Here is a 26,165-nt window from a genome sequence, read left to right on the forward strand (position 1 = left end):
AGCGTGAGATTTTAAAATTTATTTGGCGATCAAAAGGGGGGAGTACGCCCTCTACCCATGTATCCGCGAATGCACGTTAAAGTATACATGGACAAACACCTCGTCCCATGCATTATTATAGTTAAAGACGAAAAAGTACTCTTTGATAAATGTATCAATGATATGATTTTTTTCCCACGTCAAATTATCTTGAATTAAATTATAGAAAAATAATTGTTTTCAAAAGTTAGTCGCGTACACCTTTTACATTCGGGTGTGTTTGGATCTACTTTTTAAACGTTAAAACTTATAAAAACAAAAAAAAGAAATAACCTTCTCGCTTCGGATTTCATTATTTTAATATTGTCATGCTAAATATTTACTTGGAAGTTTTTAAAATTCATATTTTGAGAAGAACTGAAATATGGGTCAAGTGAAATGACAAGAAACGATGGGTGTATTTGATTACAAGTTGCTAACTTACTTATTCCCTTAACATATTTTTGTCAATAAAATCATTCAAAATTTAATAACAAAATATATAAAGATTAAAAAAAGTAGTTGGGTTGATTTTTACATTAAGTCTATATCAGCAAAAAATGCGTGGTCAAAGAGCAAACAATGCATGCAGTGTATGCTCCCCTCCGTCATGCTTCAGTGCAATAGGACGAAATACGTTGAGTTAGGTCGGTTATGTCGAGTAAAGTCATTTTATTGGAAATCTCTATTATGTGGTTATTCATCTTACAGACTGAGCTGTTACATCTGTATATCTTATTGCTGTTACATCTGTATATCTTATAGCTGTTACATCTGTATATCTTATAGCTGTTACATCTGTATATCTTATAGCTGTTACATCTGTATATCTTATAGCTGTTACATCCGTATATCTTATAGCTGTTACATCTGTATATCTTATGAGCAAATCAAATATTTTTACTTGGACCTTGAAATGTTCATCAGTATGTTTCAATGTTTTACTTAAATGCCTTCTGAGTTTCACATTATGCTCTGTTCGACTCCCAATTCGTCATATATCATTGATATGATTGACTCCAGAGAGACATATTGGTAAACTGGTCCTGGTTGTTAAAATGATTAAAAAAAAATCCGTGAAATATTAAATATATGTAATCATATTTATGCTATCGGAGAACAACTCTTCGTTTCAAGAAGAAGATCAAGTTTAGATCAATGGGATGGCATTTATACACAGTTGAATTGGATAGACGTTTTTATGTTCAAAGTCTACATAAAGAATGGTGCCATGCTCTGAATTTAAAGGAACAACGACATTGCTTTTTCTCGTTATACTAACGTATCGTAGACTTTTACTGGAGCTGCTCTTTGTAAACTCAAAATAACTAAACTAATGTCATACGTGATTTATTTTCTTAAAATGGGCATTCTGGATTTATTTCATGCAAACATTGCATATGTATAACACGCATGTATGTGTTCGAGGGGATATTCAAACACCCGTTACTTCGATATTTGCTGTAACTAAATTAATTGAATTCTTTATTTCAGCATGTGATCCAGGATATCATGGTTTTAATTGTTCGAAAGAATGCGGAAATTGTTATAATGGCACAATTTGTAATCATCGGAATGGACATTGTCCTGGGCAGTGTGATCCTGGTTGGCATGGCAATACATGTCGGGGTAAGCAAATCTTTCCAATTTCACTCGTGACTTCGTAGTAAGTGTTGTTTAAAGAAAGGAAGAAAGAAATGTGTAAATATACCAAAGGGCAATGTTTACCACACTTCAATTTATATTAAAAGATAGACAGGAACCGGATGAAAAGAAAAAAGACAAATAACAATACGTAACTCAAAAATCGAAATATTAAAAAAAAAAAAAGAAGAACAAACAGCCTTATCCAGAGTTGTGTATTTGAAATACGTCAGCTATTTCAATAGTTAACTGAAAAATTTATAATCCTCCGTGGATTTCTACTTTTTTGGTGTATCTGATTGTTTACAAAGAATCCACATCACGATTTTATACGTCATTTCTAGGTTATGAGATGTGCATTTTCTATTTCAGCACTAACAAGCGATTCTGCTGGGTCTTCAACAGTGACAGCCGTTATAGTGATATTACTTTTATTGTGCCTAGCTACAGGCCTGATCGTAATTTATATAAAAAGGTAGACAATTATTATCATTGTTTAGTTTTAATTCAATATGTTTTGAAAGAAACAAATATCAGATTTACATATTGATATATCCTTTCGTAAACACATTACATCAATAGACAGAATAATAATTATCACCTAGGATCCATAAGATCGTAACTTTTTTATTGAGTACTTTCAAGGTTTTATATGCATGTTTATATTGATCCATGTGTTTAAGAAGACTCTCAATATCAGTAGGGTTTGACTCATGTCTGTCATTAAAGACAGGGTGTATTTATTTTCCTGGTCTTATTTTTTTGTTCGTTTGGATGCTGGTTAATTTACATCTCTATTTTGAAATGCAAATTTTCCACCTTTAATAGTATTTTGAGATGTCTGCAGTTATGACCATTATTTGTTTTATATATTTGAAAGTCTCGTTTGCTTTTGTTGTACTACTGTTGCCTTTATTTATTTGTCTAGACGAGCAGTTTGACATATATTCGTAATATCGCTGTGAAAGAAGAAGAGCCATTTTTCAAAGAGTTTATTATTGCCTTGATCATTTTAAAAAGTTTTTCAATCTTTATTTGATTTAAAGTATCACAGCGTCATGTTTGTATAACTAATAACAATATATCTGAACACTATAAGATATGATTTCGTTAAAATTTGAAATACAGATTCAAAAATAACATTTTATTGACACGTATGTTTTGTCTTACTGATACACATCAGTTGACGTTGGTTTCTGATGGTTTTTTTTTATGAAAATATAATTATAAAATCATGTAACATTTGTACTATTGGGTCGAAGTATTTTTGCAACAACAATGTATAGCGCGGGGAAAAACATTCTGATTTGATTAAAACCTACGAAACTTTGGAGAAAAATATGACGGTCTGAGTGAAACAAATATGGCTATTCCCCACTTTTTGCAATATTGATGTTCATTATTTCTTCCTGTAACTTTTAAACTTAAAGATGCAAATGAATTGACCATTTCAGAAGAAAAATAGCAACAAGACAAAGTTTTAAATACAGTAAATCGTTCGTAGATTCCAGAGGAGACAATGATGACCAGAGCAGAAACTCAAATGCACAGAATACAAATGAAGCAATATATTACAACACGTCCCAAACAATAGTCCCAGAAGAAAAACACAATGACCTCCAAAATAATATAGCTTTCACACCAGGTAAAAAAAAAGCGTTTAAGTTAACTATAACTGTCCACAGAAAAGCAAAGTTTTTATTTTATTTAACAGAAAACGTCTTTGATAATGCACCCAGAAATTTTGATCATTTACCTTCTCAACTCGAGCTATCCCGGATATACGCACTGAAATCAAAAGATAACTTTTATATATTTACCACTTGTTTAATATTCCTGTCAGTCCCTGAGGGTACAATATTTCGCATTGTAGTAACCCAAGAGTCGATACAGGGCAATATTTCTATATAACTTACTGTGCGTCTAAACTTCTAATTTTCAGTTTTGAAATAAAATAATTATGCTTCAGCGAATGTTGCTACTTTATCAAATAAAGCGGGCTGTGTAGAACCAAATACAGTTGATTAATTGATCAATGTGTTTTATCCTAAATATGCATGACACATTTCTCACTGTATATCAATATGACGGACTGCGGGAAAAAATGGTCAAAAACGAATTAAAGAAATGCAAAGTGAATTCCACGCTTAATGCTTTTGAATATACTAGGCTACGAGCTTTCCTCTTATGCTTTTAGTAATATGAGTTTGAAAATGAATAGTATTATAAGCACGATTCGTTTTATATAGAATCTGCCACTGCATCGATTGAGAAACTAAATTTCTCCACTCGAGACAGTTGAATTATGAAATGTTCATATTCAATGATACCATTTGTTCAATTTCAGATGAGGTTATTTATTCAAATGATGAAGGGGAAGATATTTGTACAAATACTAAGATAGAAGTTGACGAAATGGCTGAAGTGATTAAAAATAAAAACAAACAAATATTTACTGAAGAATACAATGTAAGCTTGTGTTGTCATAGTCTCTTTTATTTCAGTATCGAAGTAAATCAAAAGAGTATCACTTGAACTAAGTGTCATGTTATATCAAGCCAAGGGACTGGACGCATTTAGAATAACAATGAAAAAAATAAGAATATACTAAATGAACAATCAAAATCCTACGCCGAAAAAAGAACAAACAACACTTAAGCAAAATTTATCAATACAAGATAAATAACATCTTTATACAACCACTTAATGAATACCACTGTTGGTGGATGTTTCGTCCCCGTTGGTTTCACCAGTAGAGTAGTCGGCACAAGTCCTGACATACAATATCATTGACATAACATTTGTTTGAAAAAGTATTTAGAAAAAAAAATTAATTCAAAACCCTTATGGTTTTCAGCACGTATGCATAGATTGACTCTACCAGATATGTCTCATTTTTATAGAATTTTTGGTTTGCAATGCTTTTCAACTTTGTAATTGATTTGGCTCACCAAATGATTTGATTTGAGCGCCACTGGTGAGTCCCTGTTATATTGGATCAGTTTTTACCTGTTAGAAATATCTCGTATCCATCTTTCTTTCAATTATTGCTCATGAGTGACATATTTTCTCGTCTCTATTGTAATACTAAAAAGCATATACAGAGATGTCAAAGATTTTGTTATTTAATAGTAAAAATATATTTATTGTTTTATTGATATATAATTTATAATTTTTTATTTATAATTTTTGTCATGGCTTTAATCATTATGTTTGTCTTTCCAGCAACTTCCAGCTGGTCATCAGTTTCCCCACGAAGATGGAAAGCATCCAAGCAATAAAACCAAAAACAGATTTTTAGCAACATTCCCATGTAAGTTGTCTCATTAATAAATTTTAATAGAAGAAAAATTTATACTTTTTTGTAAATTTGATAGCAACCTAACAGCAGAAGTACGCTGTATTTAACAATTTCCATAGTAAAATGTTAGTGCATTGTTTTATACTGGGTTCCAGAAGTTTTTTCTATCGTGTTATATCAATAATTCATTGTATACGTCAATTTAAACTGCTCCTAACACATAAACTTTTTCCAACAGAGCTATGATGAAAAGCGACCAAAATGGACACTTCGAACGTTTTACGGTCATCATCACGAATTTATTGACCGATACGATGTGTCTGTGTCTCAAATCACTAGCCATATGTTTTTTGCAGTCTTAAATATTTAGATACAAGAAAAGTCGTGCGATCTGTTATTTTACAGATTGTGTCATATTCTCGATTATGTCTTATTCCATATTGTACAATTTTGACCGAGTGTGGATTCACAAGGCGGGTGATGTATGCTTAGCAGACATAGCATGAGACGCTTACCCTGTCGACACACCCAATCCTGCTCCTTTTGAAGTGTATGCGATATTTTATGTTGTGTTTGTAGCCCTTATTTGTATCTTCTTAATCGATTTATGAGCTTTGTACATCGGTAAACTACTCATGCCTAAATTTATTGATGCAGATGATTAATGGATTACATATTTGTTTAACAGATGATAAAAATAGAGTTATCCTTCCTGCAATTAAAGGTGTGGAAAATTCTGACTATATAAATGCCAGCTATATTGATGTAAGTACGCCTTAGATATAACATAATGACCTATTTGAATTGAATAATGTCTTATGTTAAATGATAAATACCTTAGTTACTCACAAGGAAAAATCAGTTAAATACAGTGTCATTTGACAATATTACCTTGAGGCTAAAGATACCAAAGAGAAATTCAAACTCATTAGTCGAAAACAAACTGACAATGCAATGGGAAAAACAAAAAACGACCAAAAGGCAAACAACAGTAAATAAAACACAACATAGAAAACCAAAGACTGAGCAACACGAACCCCACCAAAATACCGGGGTTGATCCCAGATGTTAAAACATGAACAAAACAAAACAAAATGAATGGAGACAGTTACTGTACAATCAAATTAACCAAATCGTCAAATAAAGGTCAACATACGGGTGCTAATAGTGGTGCAGGATCTGTCTACCCTTCCTGAGCACCTGGGAGCACCCTGGTTTCAGATGGATTCGTTTTACTCAGTCTTTAGTTTTCTGTGAAGTGTTTGATAGACTTGTTTGTAATTTCGGGGTTTTCTTATCTGATTATGGTATTGTCTGTTTTTCTTCTACTTATTACTTTTTACTGCCTGCAGACTTGCAGCAAACACAGAATCTAAGTAAATTGTTGCCGCAAATGTGCTGCAAGTCTGCCGCAAACGATTTACAATGCAAATGAGTATTTACTGCAGACTTGCAGCAAACATTTATATGGAAATGAGTGTTTGCTGCAGACCTGCAGCAAATATTTATATGCAAACGAATGTTTGCTGCAGACCTGCGGCAGACATTAATATGCAACTTAATATTCCTCCTGTGTGTTTGATGCACACCTGCAGGAAATACGCAAATTATTAATTTATCAATATCGTGTTGTCTACACATCACATTATTCAAATTACACAGCAAATTCTATAAAAATTAGGTTACATATACATACAATATTTCAAATACTTCCTCATTTGCAAAATACTTAGCATTAGTAAGTACCCTTTAAGAAATAATAGTTTGTTTTATTTGTTGAAGTGCTCAAATGTATTGAATATTTAAAAATACAAAAGGAGGATTTAATAAATCATATTTGAAATGAATTTTGTGCAATCAGGTAGCTAAGTCAATTTCATTACAAAATTCAACATGACTTATCGAAACTAATATTTAATAAGTTACAATCTCCACACAGATAAGATAGTACTGTATATTTTTAACATGTTTGGACGTTTTCGTCAAACTTTAAAGTATTTGTGGAGGTGATAATTAATATTTCAGTTTCATAAGTTTACAGTTCTCTGAGTAATTTGTACTTTCAAATAATGAAATCTAAACATTAAATATTCAACCTTAAATGGCTCCATGAACACAAATATAACATATGTTACAATGTAATATATTACATGACTCAAACACCATCAACATAATTTAGAACCAAATTTAAAATCTTTATTTTCCAGGAAGTTACCAATAGGCGTGCTCAGTCATTTTATATAATTCTTGCAATGCTTTTGCAAACATATAAAATTGTCAAAGATTTCTGCAATCTAGTTGCAAACATCCCTTATATTCTCAATTTTCTCATAATTGTTTCTGCAAACTTGCCGCAAGCTTGCACCAAAAAAGCTGTAATGTTTGCAGGAGGTTTGCAGCTAGCTAGCTGCAAACATCTGTAAACATTATTTCATGGTTTCCTTCAAACTTCTTTGTTTGCAGCAAACCTGCAGCAGGTCTGCTGTAGATCTGCAGCAAACATGTAAGTTCTGTAAGGGTACAATTTCATTTTGCATAACGAGCTTGAGTTTAAATCTAAGTAGTACATTTACTGACATAATCACCGTATGAAGATCAAAATTTTATGCGGGTGATGCATGTATAACAAGAGACGCTTACCCTATCGGCAAACCCGTTCTCATTCCAATTGGCGTTCATGCGATTCTCTCGGGTTTTTTTTGTTGGTTACATTGATGTGTGTTTCTTAACTTTTAACGAGATTTGAACAACGATATCTAGTGTCGTAGTAATTTATGCTACAGTCAATACTTTATTGTCGTGTTCTGAATTGTTTTGCAATGTACAATTTATCGGTAAAGAATATAACTGTTCATACATGGTGAATCAAATACATGTATGCTCATGAAAGAGACACAATAAAAACATATATGACTTTTCACGGTGATATGCTGTTTTGGTATTTCATTTTAGGGTCTCGATAAAGAAAAATCGTACATCGCATCACAAGGTAGGTTCATATGTATGGTTATCGTTGGAAATAAGTTTATTTGTAAAAAATAGTCATTGAAAATATGCTAAATTCTGCTTTGCTGATTTTTAATTACTTAGATTGTTTATTTATAATCTTAATGTACTAATGAAATCAGGAAATAAATTTGTTTTTAAAATGACTAAGAAGATTTCTTTTGAAGACGTTTGATAATTTTTCTGAACTGTCTTTTATCAATTTGCAGTTGATTCAAGCTAACATATGAATTCTTTATTCACCTAAAGGTCCTAAGAAATCAACGGTGTCAGACTTCTGGCGTATGATTTGGAAAGGCAAAATCGAAAAGATTGTAATGGTAACCAATCTGGTTGAAGGTGCAAAAGTTAGTTTATTTAACAACCTGTCAGTTTGATTATTTTTGTACAGAAAGTAAAAAGATCTCTTGTGTATATCATCATATTATGAAATGAATAATGAATTTTAATACGAAAAGGTTTTTAATTTGTTTTCCAATTTTAGAAAGTCGTATTGGGAATTACTATTAAATATGTATTCCCTCCCTGAAATATTCAGTCATAGCAATATAAACATGCACAAGGGTAACTGAGAAATTACATTTGTACGAAATAGGTCTATGTATATATTTACACTTATAAAACATCCCTGTCCCAAGTAGGAGCCTTTTATAGCTGACTATGCTGTATGGGCTTATCTCATTGTTGAAGGCCGTATGGTGACCTATAGTTGTTTATTTGTGTCATTTGGTCTCTTGTTGAGAGTTGTCTCATTGGCAATCATACCGCATCTTCTTATTTTCATACAGATTCTGTGTTTTGTTTTAGACAAAATGTGAAAAATACTGGCCGGATACAGATGATCATTTGACACACGGTCCTCTATGTGTCAAAAACAACAAGGAGACTAAATACGCTGCTTTTACTATTAGAGAACTAACAATATCGAATAAAAAGGTAATATGATGCATGTTGAATGTATTTCTGATTATGTCTTTTTCTGATAAAGAATGTTTATATTTTGGTGGTAATTGATGAAAAAAAAAATATCCGCACAGTAAACGCACTGAAAGAAAAACTCGTCAAAGATACAAATCGTAAAATGTATTACGCCTGACGAACATATCGTTTTCATCAGACTCGTTTGTTTCGCTCGAATGTAAATATTTGGGAACACAGAATAGAGGCGTCCAGAGAAGCAAAATCTGTATCGTATTTGTAAGATATCAGTATCATGGATTTAAAACGTGCTATTACACTTGATATACATTTGAGTTCTTTCAAGTTGAGTTTTCTTTTTTAAAGGGAGATGAGTATTTTTGTTTGAAACGAGTGATAAAAAATTTGAAAAATATTTTATCGCCAAATATATATGCATTATACGGTTTCTTTACTAACAGCAAATATAAATTATACTTTAAAGACGTCGTAAATTTTAACAGATAATTTGTACGCATGTATTATCTTTGCCAAGAAATTATAAAACATAGATTTTTTTTCACAACACATATAAGGTCAGTTATGAAAATTATTTCAATTTAGAGTGAAAAGGAAAGAACAATACACCAGTACCATTTTACCCGGTGGCCTGACCATGGTACACCTGATCCATCACAACTGGTTCACTTCAATAGCAGAGTACAACTTCGTAATACAAACTCCGGACCATTACTGGTTCACTGCAGGTACTTTGTAATATGCTAACCAATAAGTAGAAATAAATAGTTCTTTTGATTTATATTACATCTGTATGAATTTTATGTTAGAAGAAGTTTCGTTGCATACAGTTAAGTTACATATTTTCAATTTTTTGTTCTATATCTGTCTTATTTAAAATTTGAATTGTTTCAACATCGAACGGTCCTCTTAATCCTTGACAACACTTTCTTAATTGATAGTAAGTGTAATCGAGGAGGTTGTAAATAAATTACTTGGTGTAATTTAGTGTGCCTTTCATCATAATTAATTATGTGATGATTTGTGTTGCTTATTGAAATAAAAATGAAATGCAAATCAGGAGATATTGCATCTTGATTCCGTTCAAAGGATTTGTAGGGCTTGTTGGACTCTTTCTTACTTTTTCATTTTTTTTTGAAGCCACACGCCAAATTGGTTTTAAACTCAGCACATCCATTCTTATTGGATGTCTAGTTTCCAATTAATATATAATGCTTCAGTTGATCAACTTAGATAGAATAAAAGGATAAAAGCAGTAACAAAATAGGTAAACGATATATATTGGGTATTGCTACATCCGTGGATAATAATGGTTGTTTAAAAAAAAAAAACGTTGGCAAACAAGACTACGGGCGTAAATTAAAATAAACAAAGTAAAAAAAAAAGGTACTGTATAGTGTCAATTGTTTTTAAAAATATCAAACATATATTCTGGAGTGTTTTGGGGCAATTAACTACCACTTGCAAATACGATACATTTATGATCATCTTTAAGAATAATTAATGCAGTAGCGTAGCTTGTTAATTATAATGAGACCAACTTGGCAGCACGGGCTTTATGGGGGCTGCTAAATACCCCCCAGCGGTTTCAGGATCGAGTGCTGTTGGGTTTTCAAAAAGGGTGCATTAAGAAAATTAGAATTGTTGGTCGATGTAACGAGTTTTCAACTCGAAAAAAGTAGTTTAAAAAAAAAAAACTAAAATCATACCGCAGATCCACAAATAAATTTTTTTTTGTTCTTTGTGCATTTCCTTGACTTGGATTACAATTAGCATAAACACCAGTGTAACTGCATGACTTACTGAAGATTAGAACAATGCATGAATTAAGAGAACACATTTGTATTACAAAGTATTGTACAGTCTAAATTGTAATGTTTAAAGGTCCAACATGGTGATTTTTGCTGTGGCAAATTTTCTCTTTGGAAATTTCTTTGAGGATTAATATTTCATATGATAAGTTTCTTTCAAATGTTTAGGTTTAACCGTTCCTGATGAAGGTAAATCCAAAATTGATAAAGTGTTTTTTTTTAAAATTTACTAGCTTAGAATCTATTCCGCTGCTGACGGACTGTTAATCCCCCAGGTTATAATCAGTTCAGCAGTTGCAGGTGCTACGGTATTGACATGCTTATTACACTTTATAATTTATAATTTCCCGTTCAAAACTAAGAAATCATTATGAAACTAAGGTTCCAATTCCCTCAGCAAAGTTGACCTAAGACGAATTTGGCTAGTCTGTTTTTTAATCATATAGCTCCTAACGTTGCAGCGTATTTACGCATCCCTGTCTTTCAAATGTTTAGGTTTTAGCGTTCCTGATGAAGGAATACCAAGGAAAAAAATGCTGCGGACGCCCGAGATTTATAAAATGTTCACTTCATTTCTTAGCACTAAGACGATATCTCTGCTGATGAAGTGTTAAGTTTCCGAGGATATAATCAGATTAGTATGCAATGTTTTGTATTGACATGATTTATAACATATACTTATCTATAACTTCACGTAATGTATGTTGCAAGTCTTTTTAGTTTGTTTTTGGTGATATGCTCCTACCTATGCAGCGTTTTTTCGCATCCCTGGCTTTCCAATCTATAGGTTTGAGCATACGTGATGACAGTAAATCAAAAAAAGCACTTCGGACGTATGCAATTTATAAAGTGTTTATTCCATTTACTAGCACTGGGTCGATACCGCTGCTGGAGGACTGTTAGTCTGTGGTGGTATTATCAGCACAGTAGTCAATGCTTTGAAACTGAAATGTTTTATAAAATATAAAAAAATACTTATTTAAAAGTCCTCGTTCATAAATTAATTAATTATTAAGAAAATGAGGAACCAACTCTCTCAGGCAAAGTTGACTCGTCCGTTTATTGGTCGTTTTTGGTCATATAGCTCTTAACGTTGCAGTGTATTTACGCATCCCTATCTTTCAAATGTTTAAGTTTGGACGTTCCTAATGAAGGTAAATAAAAAAAGTGCTGCGAACGCACGAAATTTATAAAGTGTTTATTTAATTAACAAAGTTAACTTTGAACCTTTTGTTTTTCCTCTTTATTTTCTCTCTGCCATATTTGTTTTGTTGTTCAGCTATAAACTTACTTAGAGGAATACCACAGAATCACGTGTATAATTAAACATAATTTATGTAACAGTATTGTTAATTAAAAAGTGGTCTAGGTTCACATCTCATTTTCATATCTATCTGTTGTATTGGTAATTTGTTTAAAATTCATAAATTATTCGGAAAAGTAGAAAGCTGATCAATCTAACAGTTTTCACTTTAAATGAACTTGGTGTTCTGTGGACTGTTTTTTAACGGCGTTTTTCGTTTGGTCATAGTACTATTGTCTTTTTTTCAACCTATGAGTTTTGATTCCCCGCTCCTCCCTATTAACAGACAAAGAAATCCCGACACACGATCAAGCTTGATACCAAAGTTCATCATTTTGCTTTACAATCTTAGAATAAAATAGTTTAATTATGAACAAGTAATTGCAATAACTAGTTATTAATAAACTCATAATGGATACCAGGATTACAATTTTGTACGCCAGACGCGCGTTTCTTCTACAAAAGATTTATCAGTGACGCTCGAATCAAAAAAGTTAAAATGGGCCAAGTAAAGTACGAAGTTGAAGAGCATCGAGTAGCAATTCCGAAAGGTTTTGCAAATACAGCTAAGGTAATCTATTTCTGTGGTAAAAATCCTTAGTATTTTGAAAAATTCAAAGTTTTGTAATAAGTTAGTTACTCCCCCCCCCCCCCTTAATAAAATAAAAAATAGATAGAAAAAGAAAGTCATGAAATAATGTAATGTACAATGTGTTTTAGTGCTGGAATAGGAAGGACGGGGACGTTTATTGGTTTACACGAGTTAACAATCCACGGTAGAAAAACTGGTTGTTTAGACGTGTTTCAATATGCAAAGTTGATGAGACAAGGACGAATTAACATGATACAAACTCCTGTAAGTTTTGATAAGGAGAAATTGGGTAAAACATGAAGACAGAAATATGAAAGTACAATCAAACTTTTTTTTAAAAATTTAAATGTGCCAATATGTAACCTTTTCTTTGTTGATTGAAAATGCAATGTGTAAAATGACTTAAGAAAAAAAAATAAGATGGGAAAAAACGATTAATGAATAAATATATTTAAATAAGAGGATATCAAACAATGTCCGAAGGATCTTACGCAGAGTAACATATGGCCTCGACATTTGCTATACTATTCTACGCTACCTGTAACATTCTTCGATTCATGGAACAGAAATTTATGAACAATAACACAAAAAGATGCAGTACATTAGACACAGAGTTGAAACAGTTGGAAAACCACTTTTGTGGGCATGAGTTGGTTATAGGGAATCTATCAAAAACTTAAAAGATTTATGTGATTTTGTTTGTTTTTTTTTCGTCACAGAATGTTATCAAAGGATTAGGATGCAAACAACTTCATCAATTAGCAAAAACCATGCCGTACAGCAGGCCATAAAAGACCTCGGCAAAACATCAAATGTAATAACAACATCCTGATTAAATCAAACACAATAAACGAGAAACAAATATGGTAGACAGGATCCTGACTTTGGACAAGCACATAAAGAATTATATGGCGTTAACCATGTTTTTGATCACTCAATTTCTTAAAAAAAAATAGAACATGCAATGTTAATATATGAATACAATTAAACGCATTTATCTATAGATTTTATTACATTGCTATTCAGGAACAATATATATTTCTGCACGAGGCTTTATTAGAGGCTCTAACTTACCCAGAAACAACATATTTCCGTGAAGACTTTTCTGAAATTAGACAGGCATTATTTTCCTGTGACAGTCCTATGAATCAAACTAAACTGTGGAATCAGTATGAGGTAATAATGTTTTCAAGATAAAAGTTATCAAAGATATTTAAGAATGATTATTGTTGCAAGGAAACACCTTAAGCAAATGTGGCCATTCTTCTCATCAAGCTGCGAATGCTTTTTAAGTATTGTCCCCTATTATTTTAACATGATATAAGAACAACTTCATCAATTGATCAAGTCCAACTTGTAGACATTATATACGCAATTATCTGATTTTATAAGATGTTCAGGTATATAACATACTGAAAGCAATGTGCAAACTTCCCAAACAATTGGACAATTATATTATTGTGGAATGCAAAATTTGTTTGATTTTAAGGATTTATTTTTATGAGGAATCCATTGCTTGTGTGCAATATCTATACTGGTGAATCTCATTCAAAGTTTGTACGATCGCGGAAAATAATTGAATTAAATTGGATTAAAAAATTACAGACAGTCTACCCTCTCGGTCTTAATGATAATATCATGGGAATTGGTAATATATCAAGAACCGATTCTGTTAACATTTTGGATATAGTTTCTAAAACTGTTCGTAAAAACCGTTCTCATGGTCGTAGAAAAAATCGCAATCAAAGAAAATTTCGGACCAATCATACCAATATTTCGGACCTAATTTCTATTTCAAAAAACAACGGCAGACATTATCTGTTAACAAAGCTCTGTTCATTACCGGTTAATAAGTTAAATAAAATTTTAGAGGATTGCAACACAATTTTATATAGCAGTCCTAAGTATGAAATCGTTCAAATTATAATGGCATATTGTTATTCTAAACTGTTTCCCAAAATTGATCGCCCTGAAGATCATAAAAAACAGTTTATTAAAATAAAGTATGTCAATAAAGGTTTTGATTTTGTAAATATTGCCGGTATTTTTAACGACCATTCTGTTAAAGAGCAAATTCCGGGATATTTTGATAATACTGAGCTCCCTCTTATTTGTTATATTTACAAGAAATCTACCCGGAAATTTGTGTTTAATTATAGCCAATTGTGTAAAGATGTTAATATCAGTGAAAATACACCTACTTCATGTAATTGCAGTAATTCCGAATACATTTATGGACCCATTTCCCATGTTATAACAGGAGATCTTAACATCGTTCAAGACCGAGAGTTAAAATCATTCCTCAGTAAAGGACCTAAATATCGTCCCCCGTCAATTATTAATTGGAATGAGTGTCGTAATATCATCCACGACTCACTCCATACTTACTGTTTGAAATGGATAAAACGGGAAAAAGCTGACAAAAAATCTTTGGACTCTTTTTTTAAATCAGTAATGAACATAGTTGATATACGTATTCAACATTTTAAAGAACATTTTACTCTTAACAATAACCACAATAAACCTATTTCTCGTATCAAACATAAACTAAAAGAACTAGCCAAGGAATTTGTTTTTGTCCCGGCCGATAAAGCTGCTAATAATATTATTATTGTTTGACGTAAATTTTACATTGAGGTTCTGAAAAAAGAAATCACCAATTCACCAACATTCCAACTGACTCCATTTTCAGAAAACGACATCTGTAACAAACATAAACTTTTAGCTACCGCTTTACAAGCAGAACCAAATACAATGAAAGTCCCAACTATGTATTGGCTTCCGAAGCTACACAAAACACCTTACAAATATAGATTCATTTCGTCTTCAAGCCATTGTTCCACTACTAAATTGTCTATTCTTCTTACCAGTACACTTGGTACAATCAAAAACCTGATAATAAATTGTTCAAATAAGGCCTTCGAAAATAGTGGAATTAATTACTTTTGGAGTGTCAAGAACTCGTTGGAAGTACTTGATAAATTGCATGCATATATTGGTGATTTTGAATCTGTTCAAAGTTTAGATTTTTCTACCCTATATACCACATTGCCTCACATTCTCATTAAGAAAAAGTTCACACACCTAATTAAATGGGCATTTAAAAAGTCAGAATGTGAATATATATGTTCAAACTCTTTTAGGTCATTTTTTAGTAGCAATAAACAAAAAAACTATGTCAATTGGACATGCTTTGATACTATATATGCCCTTGAATTTTTACTAGATAACATTTTTGTTCGCTTTGGAGATTCCGTATATCGTCAGGTTATCGGAATTCCAATGGGGACTAACTGTGCACCACTTATTGCGGACCTTTTTTTGTATTGCTATGAGTTACAATTTATGACAAAAATCAGTAAAGACCCATCGAAACAACATCTGATACACAAATTTAATAATACTTTTAGATATTTGGATGATATTTTGGCTCTCAATAATGACGACTTCAGTATGTATACTAAAGAAATTTATCCTGTTGAACTTACTTTAAATAAAGCTAATACTAACAATGACCACTGCCCTTTCCTCGATCTTGATATCTATATCATTAACGGAAAGCTTAATACTAAAATATATGATAAAAGAGATGATTTTTTATTTCCTATCGTTAATTATCCATTTTTAGATGGTGACGTTCCCTTGTCACCATCTTACGGTGTTTATATATCTCAACTTGTACGATTCGCTCGTGTATGTAACAATGTTTTAGATTTTAACGAGAGAAATTTATGTATTACTGAAAAATTATTACACCAGGGTTTTCGATATCACAAACTAGTCTAAAACATTTACTAAATTTTATCATCGGTATAAGGACATCATTCGTAAATACAGGCCCAACATGCAGACTTCTTATACGTTCAGGTATTTCACATCCAATTTTTTATGGAAATATTCTTTATAAAGCACAAAAATGTCAGTATTCACCTCTGAAACTAACAAAACCTTTAAATAGACTTATTAAGAAGGGATATAGTTACGATACTGTTGTCAGGTCATTAAAGATTGCATATTTTGGCGTTAATATTGATTCACTTATAGGGTCTTTGCATCGGCACTTAACACATTTATTTAAAAACCAGCTGTTGGCATGACACGGGTTATGTTCTTCTCATATATGTTATGATGGTATGATACTAAACCCCTAAGGGAAGGATTGTGCCTGATATTCATATGATGAAGACATAATCTTTCAATCAGTTTAATTGAAGTCTGGAGCTGGCATGTCAGTTAACTGCTAGTAGTCTGTTGTTATTTATGTATTTGGTCATTTTGTTTATTTTCTTTGGTTAAATCTTCTGACATCAGACTCGGACTTCTCTTGAACTGAATTTTAATGTGCGTATTGTTATGCGTTTACTTTTCTACATTGGCTAGAGGTATAGGGGGAGGGTTGAGATCTCATAAACATGTTTAACCCCGCCGCATTTTTGCGCCTGTCCCAAGTCAGGAGCCTCTAGCCTTTGTTAGTCTTGTATTATTTTTAATTTTAGTTTCTTGTGTACAATTTGGAGTTTAGTATGGCGTTCATTATCACTGAACTAGTATATATATTTGTTTAGGGGCCAGCTGAAGGACGCCTCCGGGTGCGGGAATTTCTCGCTGCATTGAAGACCTGTTGGTGGCCTTCTGCTGTTGTCTGTTCTGTGGTCGGGTTGTTGTCTCTTTGACACATTCCCCATTTCCATTCTCAATTTTAATATCATAAATAACATGATATGTATTAATAACTTAAATTTTCATGTACGTTCTGCATGCATCCATCTATAGACAAAGTTATATTTCAAGAACGTGCAATAAGTGGGTGAATACATTATCAAATTCTTAACAGACTGTGAAAGCAGCTTGCATTAAAATATGTTTGACAGAATGAAAGGTGTTCATTTAATATTTTTTTCGATATGTTTTCAGCATTTGAAAGCCAAAAAGCCTGTGTATGATGATAATTGCTATACTGATGCACTGTCGGAGAAAAACGAGTGTAAAAACCGGAACAAGGAAATAATTGCACGTATGTTGTGAGAAAAACATTTAGTTTTCGTTATGTAAATATATGTGATACGTAAATACTTGAAACACAACTATGGGTAACATACTGTTATAAATGATAGACATATGACCATGACATATATACTCTGACCCTAGATAAAAAAAATATCATGACATATATGATTGTTTTTCAAGTTCTAAATTACTCCAACACTACATTAAAACAATTTTAATGACATGTACGTCAAGTTCTAAATTACAGCGATCCAAAAAAGTTCCTAAAGTGAATGAATTGATCAGAGAGGGTAGCTCATGAAATTCAGAATACTTAATCGTGAGCTACCAAAAACCTTAGCAAGAAAGGGTTTCTTCTCGTTTTCCCCTAAGATTTAGCATTTCTTGCTCCACTAGTGGCATCTATTGTGTTGTTAGTGGCAAGTAAAAAGCTGGTGTTAAGTTACTTTCGGCAATGGAATATTCATTTAAAAGAAGTCGAATTTGTGGCTACGACAAATTGAACCCATCCTTGGTCATCTGTGATACAGCCTGGTGCTGCTAAAATGTTGTTACCAGAAGATTTCAAACAATGTACAAAACATTAAACCATTGAATGAAATAATCAAATTAATTTAAATTGCATTGACAATTCTAATACCTTTTAAACATTAAAGTATGTTTCGAGATGCTTGATCCACCCTTTTCAACAACACTGCATGTCTATTGTGTGTTGAGAGGTTTAGCTAACTATAGAACTAGGTTAAATCCGCAATGTTCTACATAAGGAAATGCATGTACCAAGTCAGGAATATGACAGTTGTTTTCCATTCGTTTGATGTGTATGAGCTTTTGATTTTGCCATTTGACAAGGACTTTTCGTTTTGAATTTTCCTTGGAGTTCGGTATTTTTGTTATTTTACTTTTAGCGGACATAACCAGCAAGACTGACTTAAAATTGTCTGATTGATGTCTACTCTGCATCTCCTTTAATGTGTGATTATCTAGACTTGAAGAAAAGGACAATATTAAAATACACATTTGTGATGAAAATGATGAACTTTTTTTATTTCCTCTCTATGGAATTTAACACATTAATAAAACATATGATGAATGGCTGACCGAGGTATCTATAACATATAAAGTTATAAAATTCATATTTACTTTTTGTAGACAATAGATATCGTACCTACCTCAATACATATGCTCCACCAAGAACAGACTATATCAACGCAATCACTGTCCCAGTAAGTGGTTAAAATGTTTTGGTATACAATTTAAGGCAAACCATACCCATCTGTTAAAGGCGTTGTAGTGGTTTTTAGAATGTAATTTGTCATTTGGTTGTTGTTTGGTCATGTTGTTGCCTGATTTCTTTGACTACCCTTGGTATGTTATCTTATCTTATTAAATATAACATTTGAAACTTTATATATTCTGACAACATTTAACATATATGTCATTATAAAATGAGGAAGACTGCAATCAAAAAGTAAAAGTTGAAAAACAGAAAACACCATAACCACAAAAAAAAAACCCAAAAAACTCTTGGTTCGATGTTTATACTACCCTCTAAGGTTTGATTCTAGGAAATCGTACCGCAAAACCAGAACACACTGACATTTAATAATAACATATTTCCTCCACAATAAAAGCAAACTCGTGTTTATAGAAATAAGAATATTTTTTGAAGTGATCAATTGTTCTTTAAATTTTGTTTACTAATTTCGATATTTATTTGAACAATTTAGGAAACAGTAATTTACTGATGTTCAAATCTCATAAATCGATCATGAAGAAACAAATCAAACAAAAACTGAGGAAATTGCTTGAACTTTAAAAGGGGCGAGACCGGATGCGTCAACAGGGTTATTATCTCCTGCTAGTCATAAATCACCAGCCGTGCGAATGCGAACCACGCCAGAATCGAGAATAGGACACAGTCGATACGATTACAGATCAGACGACTATTTTGATATCTAAAGACCTAAGACCGTAAAAACATGTTGCTATTGAGTTGAGACACAAATAACCAATTATGAAAGGTGATCGTAAAAACTTTATTGAATACTGTGTAATTTAAAAGGTACAAATATGTATTGACCACTGCATACCTCATTTCTTATGCAACATACAAGCTTGTATTGAATACAGTTACGATAAGAGCTGCAAACCTTATTTCATCGTATCGATGATCCATTTTGTCTATTTCATTATTTAGCTTTTTAGTTATTATATGCAGGAGACAAAAGTACATTTGTAGTTCTTTCAGACATCAAATATTCTGTGGAAAATAAATTGAATAATTCTGTTTTACAGTCATACAGAGATTTAACAGGTTATATAACAACACAAATACCTCTACCAGATACTGTAGAAGATTTCTGGAGTATGATTTACGATCACGATTGTGGCTGTGTAATAGTGCTAGATAAAATACCAAATGTGAGTTTTTTTTTATCAATCATACAAGCGACTACCGGAAAAAAGGATCATTTTGAAATATTTTGTTATTCCTTCCCTTTATCAGTATACAACTGTATTTTTTTTTCACATTTCATTTATTGTGTACCATTTGGTCAGGTGCGAACAATGTTGCTTATATTCATAGAAATTTAAGATTCAAGAAAGGGCAGAACGATTTTTTTTTCAAATGAGCGTCATATTATCACATCGTCGACCAAAATTTTTGAAGATCTGCGATGGATGCCCATTCCAGATTATTTTTTATACAGAAAGACCATTTTAGTTTTTAAAGTACTTCACCAAATAACTCCGGAATCTCAATGTATATTGTCGAAATCCGGATATGGTGTACAAATTTTTGCACATCATGTTTGCGGTGTACCATCTTTTCCACAAGTTTGTTGTTTTATGTTTGGTAATAAATTTATAATTAAGATCCATTTTGTTACATCTGTGATCCGTTTATTTGGCAATCGTCAAAGGCAGTCAGCAGGGTTTAAGAACATTAGTTGTTCGACCTGCTAGTCAAATGCGCTTTGTTAAAATATACTTTTTCACTCTTTTGGTTTTTTGAAAAATGTTGTTTGTGCTGTATTTAGATCCCTCTACCAAGACATTTGTTTTGCATGCACACGTATAAAAAAATTGCGGTTTTTATCCAACGCAATCATATAGGTTTGAACGTTGTTTTCAATTTAGACTTGTATCTGAATACCATAAACGATCCTTGTTTATATCTGGATGTATTTTATGGAACAATTTGTCTACATAGTTAACACTATGTAACACAATTGAATCTTTAAAAAACATATATTGAAGAATATGTTGTTCAATCCTAATAACAGTATAATAGTTAAAAATTTGTATTATTGAATATCATACGTTATGTTGAAATATATGTATATAATGCAGTGCCTGATTGTAAACTAGTCTTTAAACTAAATATTATATAAATAACACATAGCTGAGAGGGTTAACAATCTGCTCTATCACCCTCTCAGATATGGGTTATTTAATTTATTATACTGAATGTTCTGTTATTACTGTCGATCAAATTTCAAATTCAAAGTAATAAACTATGACGTCTTGTACATAACAACCATCCGTATTTAATAAAGCGCACACTTGATCAAGCGTCTCCGTGAAGGGTAATGGAGTATTTGCCATAGGATAAAGTCGTATTTAATAAAGCGCGCACTTGATCAAGCGTCTCCGTGAAAGGTAATAGAGTATTTGCCATAGGATAGAGTCGTATTTAATAAAGCCCACACTTGATCAAGCGTCTCCATGAAGGCTAATAGAGTAAATTAACACCCTCGTATTAGCCAATCAAAATATGGCATTTTAACGTGAAGTATAATAAATTATATTGTTGAATGAAAGGAAATTATTATTATTATTATATCCACAAGGAGTATTTATGTTTTTCACAACAGAAATAACTTGAGATAATTGCTTATGGCATTCTTTTTAGGAGCACATTCGATTGGTTGATACTTTTAAATATGCCATGACAAGCAAACTCTGTATCTTTATAATTTTTCTGTTTACATTTTTTTTCTGTAAATAGTCTTCTGTTTGTTTCCAAAAGAACTAGAAGTAATGAGATTCTGTCATAATGCCGTGTTATGTATACTAAGCTTCACGTTGATCAGTTTACCTATAAAAGAAATATTGTCCTTTGCAACTTGATTATTGACTTCAAATAAGTAAATAAGGTGATTTTAAGCCACTCTTGAAGAAAGATTTGTTGATACACAAACAGTTGGACACTGATAAATGTGTGATACAGCAGTTCAAACTTTAATATAATGTTACCATCTACTAACAAATTGCTGAGATTATCATTAGCTGTATTACCTGTCATAATTTACCCTTTTCTCATTCAACCCTACCAATCAGTGAAATGCGCAGATTTGAAATTTTGAATTAAGGATTTCAAATTATGGAAATGCTTTTTACTAAAAACTTTTACAAAAACATTTTCAAGTTATTATTTCACCAAAATCACAACTTAATTAAACCAATATTACCAAAGTTCGTTCATGTGTAAAACTTCAATGGTGGCATAATCAAAGTTGATTACTTAATAATATATTAAAAAATACCAAGAAATAAAATAACTTGAGAAAGAATTTTGGCATGAATGACTAACCTTTGTATATTTTTTTCTTTTTGTGAATTGAAGGATGTTACTTTTACACCACCAGAAAACGAATTTATGCGACTTAAATCTTTTGTTGTTTATTCTGAACGTGAATTTCCTAGGAGTGAAAACATTACAGATTTTGATGTAGTTCTAAGTCCCCAAGGAAGTGTGAGTATTATATTTTTTTTCATCTATACGATTTATCTAACTACTAAAAAAAGAAAGAGGATATAGAGTAAATATTGTAATGATCTGTTAAATATTGAGATCAACGAAAAGTGACATATTGTGTAAATTTTATATGAAAAAAGTTTAAAAGATACCAAGGGGACAATAAACATAGGTCAGAGAAAAACAACAAACAATGAATTGCCAAAAAAAAACGACGTAAACATAAACAACAATACACAGAACACTACACAGAAAACTAAAGATTGAGCAACAAGAACCCTATACACTAACCCGGGGGAATTTGCTGTCTCCGGAAAGGTAAGCAATTCTAGTTCCAATAATGGCAACCGCCGAATTAACGAATGAGTGTAAGTATTATAATGTTCAATACCAGGTACTTACAAAAAAACGAACATGAACGTAATGATAAATATAGTTAATAATCATAGTTCAAAATATGACTATGAAAAAGAAAAAGAAAAAGGAAAGTATTGAAATATCTCACCACATGATTGGAGATTTTCTTTTTATAATCTTGACATTTGAAAGCATAATATGTTCACATATGTGTTTTATTTTCTAGAGCAAAGAAAATGACAGGAAAATAAAAATGTTTATTAGTACCAGAGAACAACATGATGTTATACCAGACAACACAGAACTGTTTGTATCATTGTGTGAATGTGTCATTGATTTTGAAACAACAAATACACAAGATTTCCCAGTAGTACTTGTGTGCCGGTATGTTGACAAATACAATTGCATGCAATTCATATATTTTGTGGATGTGTCAATTTAGTTCGAAAAATGTGTGGGTAAAAAATTAATAAGGGATGACCATTTGATTTTATGAGGGGGGGGGGGGGTGAAAATGCATACCCTGGCCTGTTAAGAGCTGAACATATATAACCTTGCATTAGACTTGTTGAAAATGAATATTCTGCAACACAAAAGGCAGGAAACAATTATGAACAAAAGTAAAAATAAATTTGTGCCCTGGCCTGTTAAGAGCTGAACATATATAACCTTGCATTAGACTTGTTGAAAATGAATATTCTGCAACACAAAAGGCAGGAAACAATTATGAACAAAAGTAAAAATAAATTTGTGCGCGGCAAAGCCATGGAGAAAAAAAACATGCGCAGCAACAGAATAAAAAATGAATAGTCAATCCGCAAACAATCCTGTGGATATATGAATTCAGTTATTTGATAGACTCTTCTTAAAAAACAAGTTGAAATACCGAAACAGTTTGATTAAAAAGATATGGTAATGGTCCGGATCATTTTGGTCAACTAGAAACGTTTGTTAACACTATGCACTTGAAATAAATTTGATTTTACAGAAGTCTCGGATAAGACCATTTCATGAACATTTCCTGACAGACATAGTTTTCTTACGAAGACAGTTTGACTTTATTACGATCTTATAGTGTCTAGTTATATTAAACGGGGTTTGGTAGGAGTAAAGTAAATGTCGTCTGAACAAAGTTCCATATGAAAAGGATTTACGACAGAGTGACATCATCACTATGACTGAAGTGATAGAAGAAGTTAAAAGCTCAGTCCACAGCAGCATAAAATAGTGACCAGAAAAAAAACCCAGAAAAAATATAGATAAAAGAGCAGTACTTCAAATGAGTAATTTTGTATTTTATGATATTTTTCCCATTTCAACAGAGACGGTGCTTCAAGGTGTGGTATATTTGCTGCCATGACGATAACCATTCAGAGAATACTAGTGGATAAAGATCTTGACATTTTCCACGCCATAAAAACAATTCAACAAAGGCAGCCTCGATTTGTTGATTCATTTGTAAGTAAAATAATAAGTATAAAATCAGTAAATGGAACTTGATGAAGCTTTAAGGAGAAAACGTATTTTAAAAATGTTTCTTTATTTATTTCCAATTATAGAAAACGAATATTTGGTTCGTCTTCTGTGAAAATATTAAAATTTATGCAACTATATTATTCATAAGGACAAGTAAATTTAAAACATTAGTTATTTGATTGAGAGAAATGTCTAATTTCATTATTTTACCGTACGATGTAAAGATCAGCTTATAATACGGTAAAGGTGCAAAAAGGCATTAAACAGTTGAGTAGGCAGTGAAAACGTCAATTTTTTTAGCAGGGTGTCGGATATATTTAGTCAACTCCCTTTAAGGTTATCTAGATAATCTTTCAATTTTCCAGAATTTTTGTCTATACGTAGAATATGTGCACCACATTTTGAACACATTCAGATTAATTTTGCAGATATCCAAATAGTCAATTTTCAGCAACATATTCGATTGGAGGATACATTATTTTTGTTGTATCGAATCTGTATGTTTATAATTATGTTAAATTAATTAATTCTTTAATTTTATTGTTTTAGGAGCAATACAAGTTTATTCATGAATTAGTAGATGATTATATGGATTCTAATCAGCTGTATGTGAATATATGAATTTTGCGTGAATTACTTACCAGTCCAACTGTTTTATTTTAAATTTTAATCTTGCAATATCTGACAGTAAATTTGTTGATTAAATATTTGTCTCATTTTTATGTTTGTGTATATTTGTATTAATAAAGATAATATGAAAGAGATATGTGTATAAAACTGTTTTTCAAATCGTACTTTCGTGTTTATTTGACCTGTTGATACAATTTGTAATGTATTTTTGTTATTTAATGTTTACTTATTCAGGGTTATATCTAGTCTCACTATTTTTAATATATACCACCTTTGGTAAGTGTTTAGTATGACGATAAATCTTCACTTTTGTTCTCGTGCTAGGAACGGCAGAATTATTTGTTTTGTAAAGATTATTTCCGTACTCCATGTATACCTTACAACAAAATTATTTTTATTTACCTGTGTACGTTATTTTATTTGTCGGCTTTTTGTCCAATGTTATGGTTGTATTTACCTTGTGTCATAGATCAAATTCATTCGTTCAGTGTATGTACAATTGTTTTTGTTATAATGTCTTTTGATTGAGTTAAGCCATTTCTTCAATTGATATTTTATAGTGTGTCTTTCTATGTTGTGATGTTACACTTTTGTTTCAGATAGGGTGAAAGTTGGCGCCTATTAAAACGTTTAAACCCGCTGCATTTGTTTGCACCTGTCCTAAGTCAGGAACCTGATGTTCAGTGGTTGTCGTTTGTTGATGTGGTGCATAAGTGTTCTCGTTTCTCGTTTTTTTATAGAGATTAGACCGTTGGTTTTCCTGTTTGAATGGTTTTACACTAGTCATTTTTGGGGCCTTTTATAGCTTGCTGTTCGGTGTGAGCCAAGGCTCCGTGTTGAAGGCCGTACTTTGACCTATAATAATTTACTTTTACAAATTGTGACTTGGATGGAGAGTTGTCTCATTGGCACTAATACCACATCTTCTTATATCTATCTATGATTATCGAATTTGAACCTGCCTGTTGTTAGAGATCGTGTGCTGTCGTTTTGAGTTTTATTGTTGTGTTTCGTTATTATCTCAGTAGTGTTCATCCCATATCTTTATTTCGTCGGTTTCAGTAAAAAAAGTCTATAGAGTGTTATAGGTTCGCAACACGTCATATCTCAATCAACTTATTTGTCCCTTTTTCATGATAATGCAAACTATAGTTCTTTTACTGATTCACATCTCAAACAGATCCCAACAGGCCTACGAGGCTCCGGGGAGATTCGAGCGGAGTAAAAATAATACATTAAAATACATAATTGTTCCTGAGGAGATCCCGGCAGGAAATAACCTATCTGATGTTTTATTGTATGTATGATTCCTCTCGAAA

The 26,165-nt window shown here is 31.9% G+C and overlaps 1 protein-coding gene across 1 annotated transcript in view; it reads left to right on the forward strand.

Moving 5' to 3' along the window:
- The window catches only part of LOC127730380 (receptor-type tyrosine-protein phosphatase epsilon-like), a 44,564-nt gene extending 19,584 nt beyond the window's left edge, over positions 1 to 24,980 (forward strand). Inside the window, exons 8-26 of the mRNA XM_052238759.1 lie at positions 1,513 to 1,647; positions 2,035 to 2,137; positions 3,117 to 3,307; positions 4,010 to 4,131; positions 4,888 to 4,975; positions 5,652 to 5,728; positions 7,916 to 7,952; positions 8,219 to 8,316; positions 8,777 to 8,905; positions 9,491 to 9,633; positions 12,740 to 12,875; positions 13,638 to 13,787; positions 17,526 to 17,625; positions 18,771 to 18,844; positions 19,917 to 20,042; positions 22,252 to 22,380; positions 22,967 to 23,124; positions 24,063 to 24,198; positions 24,766 to 24,980. Coding sequence (XP_052094719.1) covers positions 1,513 to 1,647; positions 2,035 to 2,137; positions 3,117 to 3,307; positions 4,010 to 4,131; positions 4,888 to 4,975; positions 5,652 to 5,728; positions 7,916 to 7,952; positions 8,219 to 8,316; positions 8,777 to 8,905; positions 9,491 to 9,633; positions 12,740 to 12,875; positions 13,638 to 13,787; positions 17,526 to 17,625; positions 18,771 to 18,844; positions 19,917 to 20,042; positions 22,252 to 22,380; positions 22,967 to 23,124; positions 24,063 to 24,198; positions 24,766 to 24,837 — 2,204 coding nt within the window. The 3' untranslated portion in view covers positions 24,838 to 24,980. The remainder of the gene's footprint in view (positions 1 to 1,512; positions 1,648 to 2,034; positions 2,138 to 3,116; positions 3,308 to 4,009; positions 4,132 to 4,887; positions 4,976 to 5,651; positions 5,729 to 7,915; positions 7,953 to 8,218; positions 8,317 to 8,776; positions 8,906 to 9,490; positions 9,634 to 12,739; positions 12,876 to 13,637; positions 13,788 to 17,525; positions 17,626 to 18,770; positions 18,845 to 19,916; positions 20,043 to 22,251; positions 22,381 to 22,966; positions 23,125 to 24,062; positions 24,199 to 24,765) is intronic.
- The last annotated feature ends 1,185 nt before the right edge of the window (positions 24,981 to 26,165 follow it).

This window comes from Mytilus californianus, unplaced genomic scaffold (assembly GCF_021869535.1).
Source record: "Mytilus californianus isolate M0D057914Y unplaced genomic scaffold, xbMytCali1.0.p SCAF_1, whole genome shotgun sequence".
In the NCBI taxonomy this organism is placed as follows: Eukaryota; Metazoa; Mollusca; class Bivalvia; order Mytilida; family Mytilidae; genus Mytilus; species Mytilus californianus.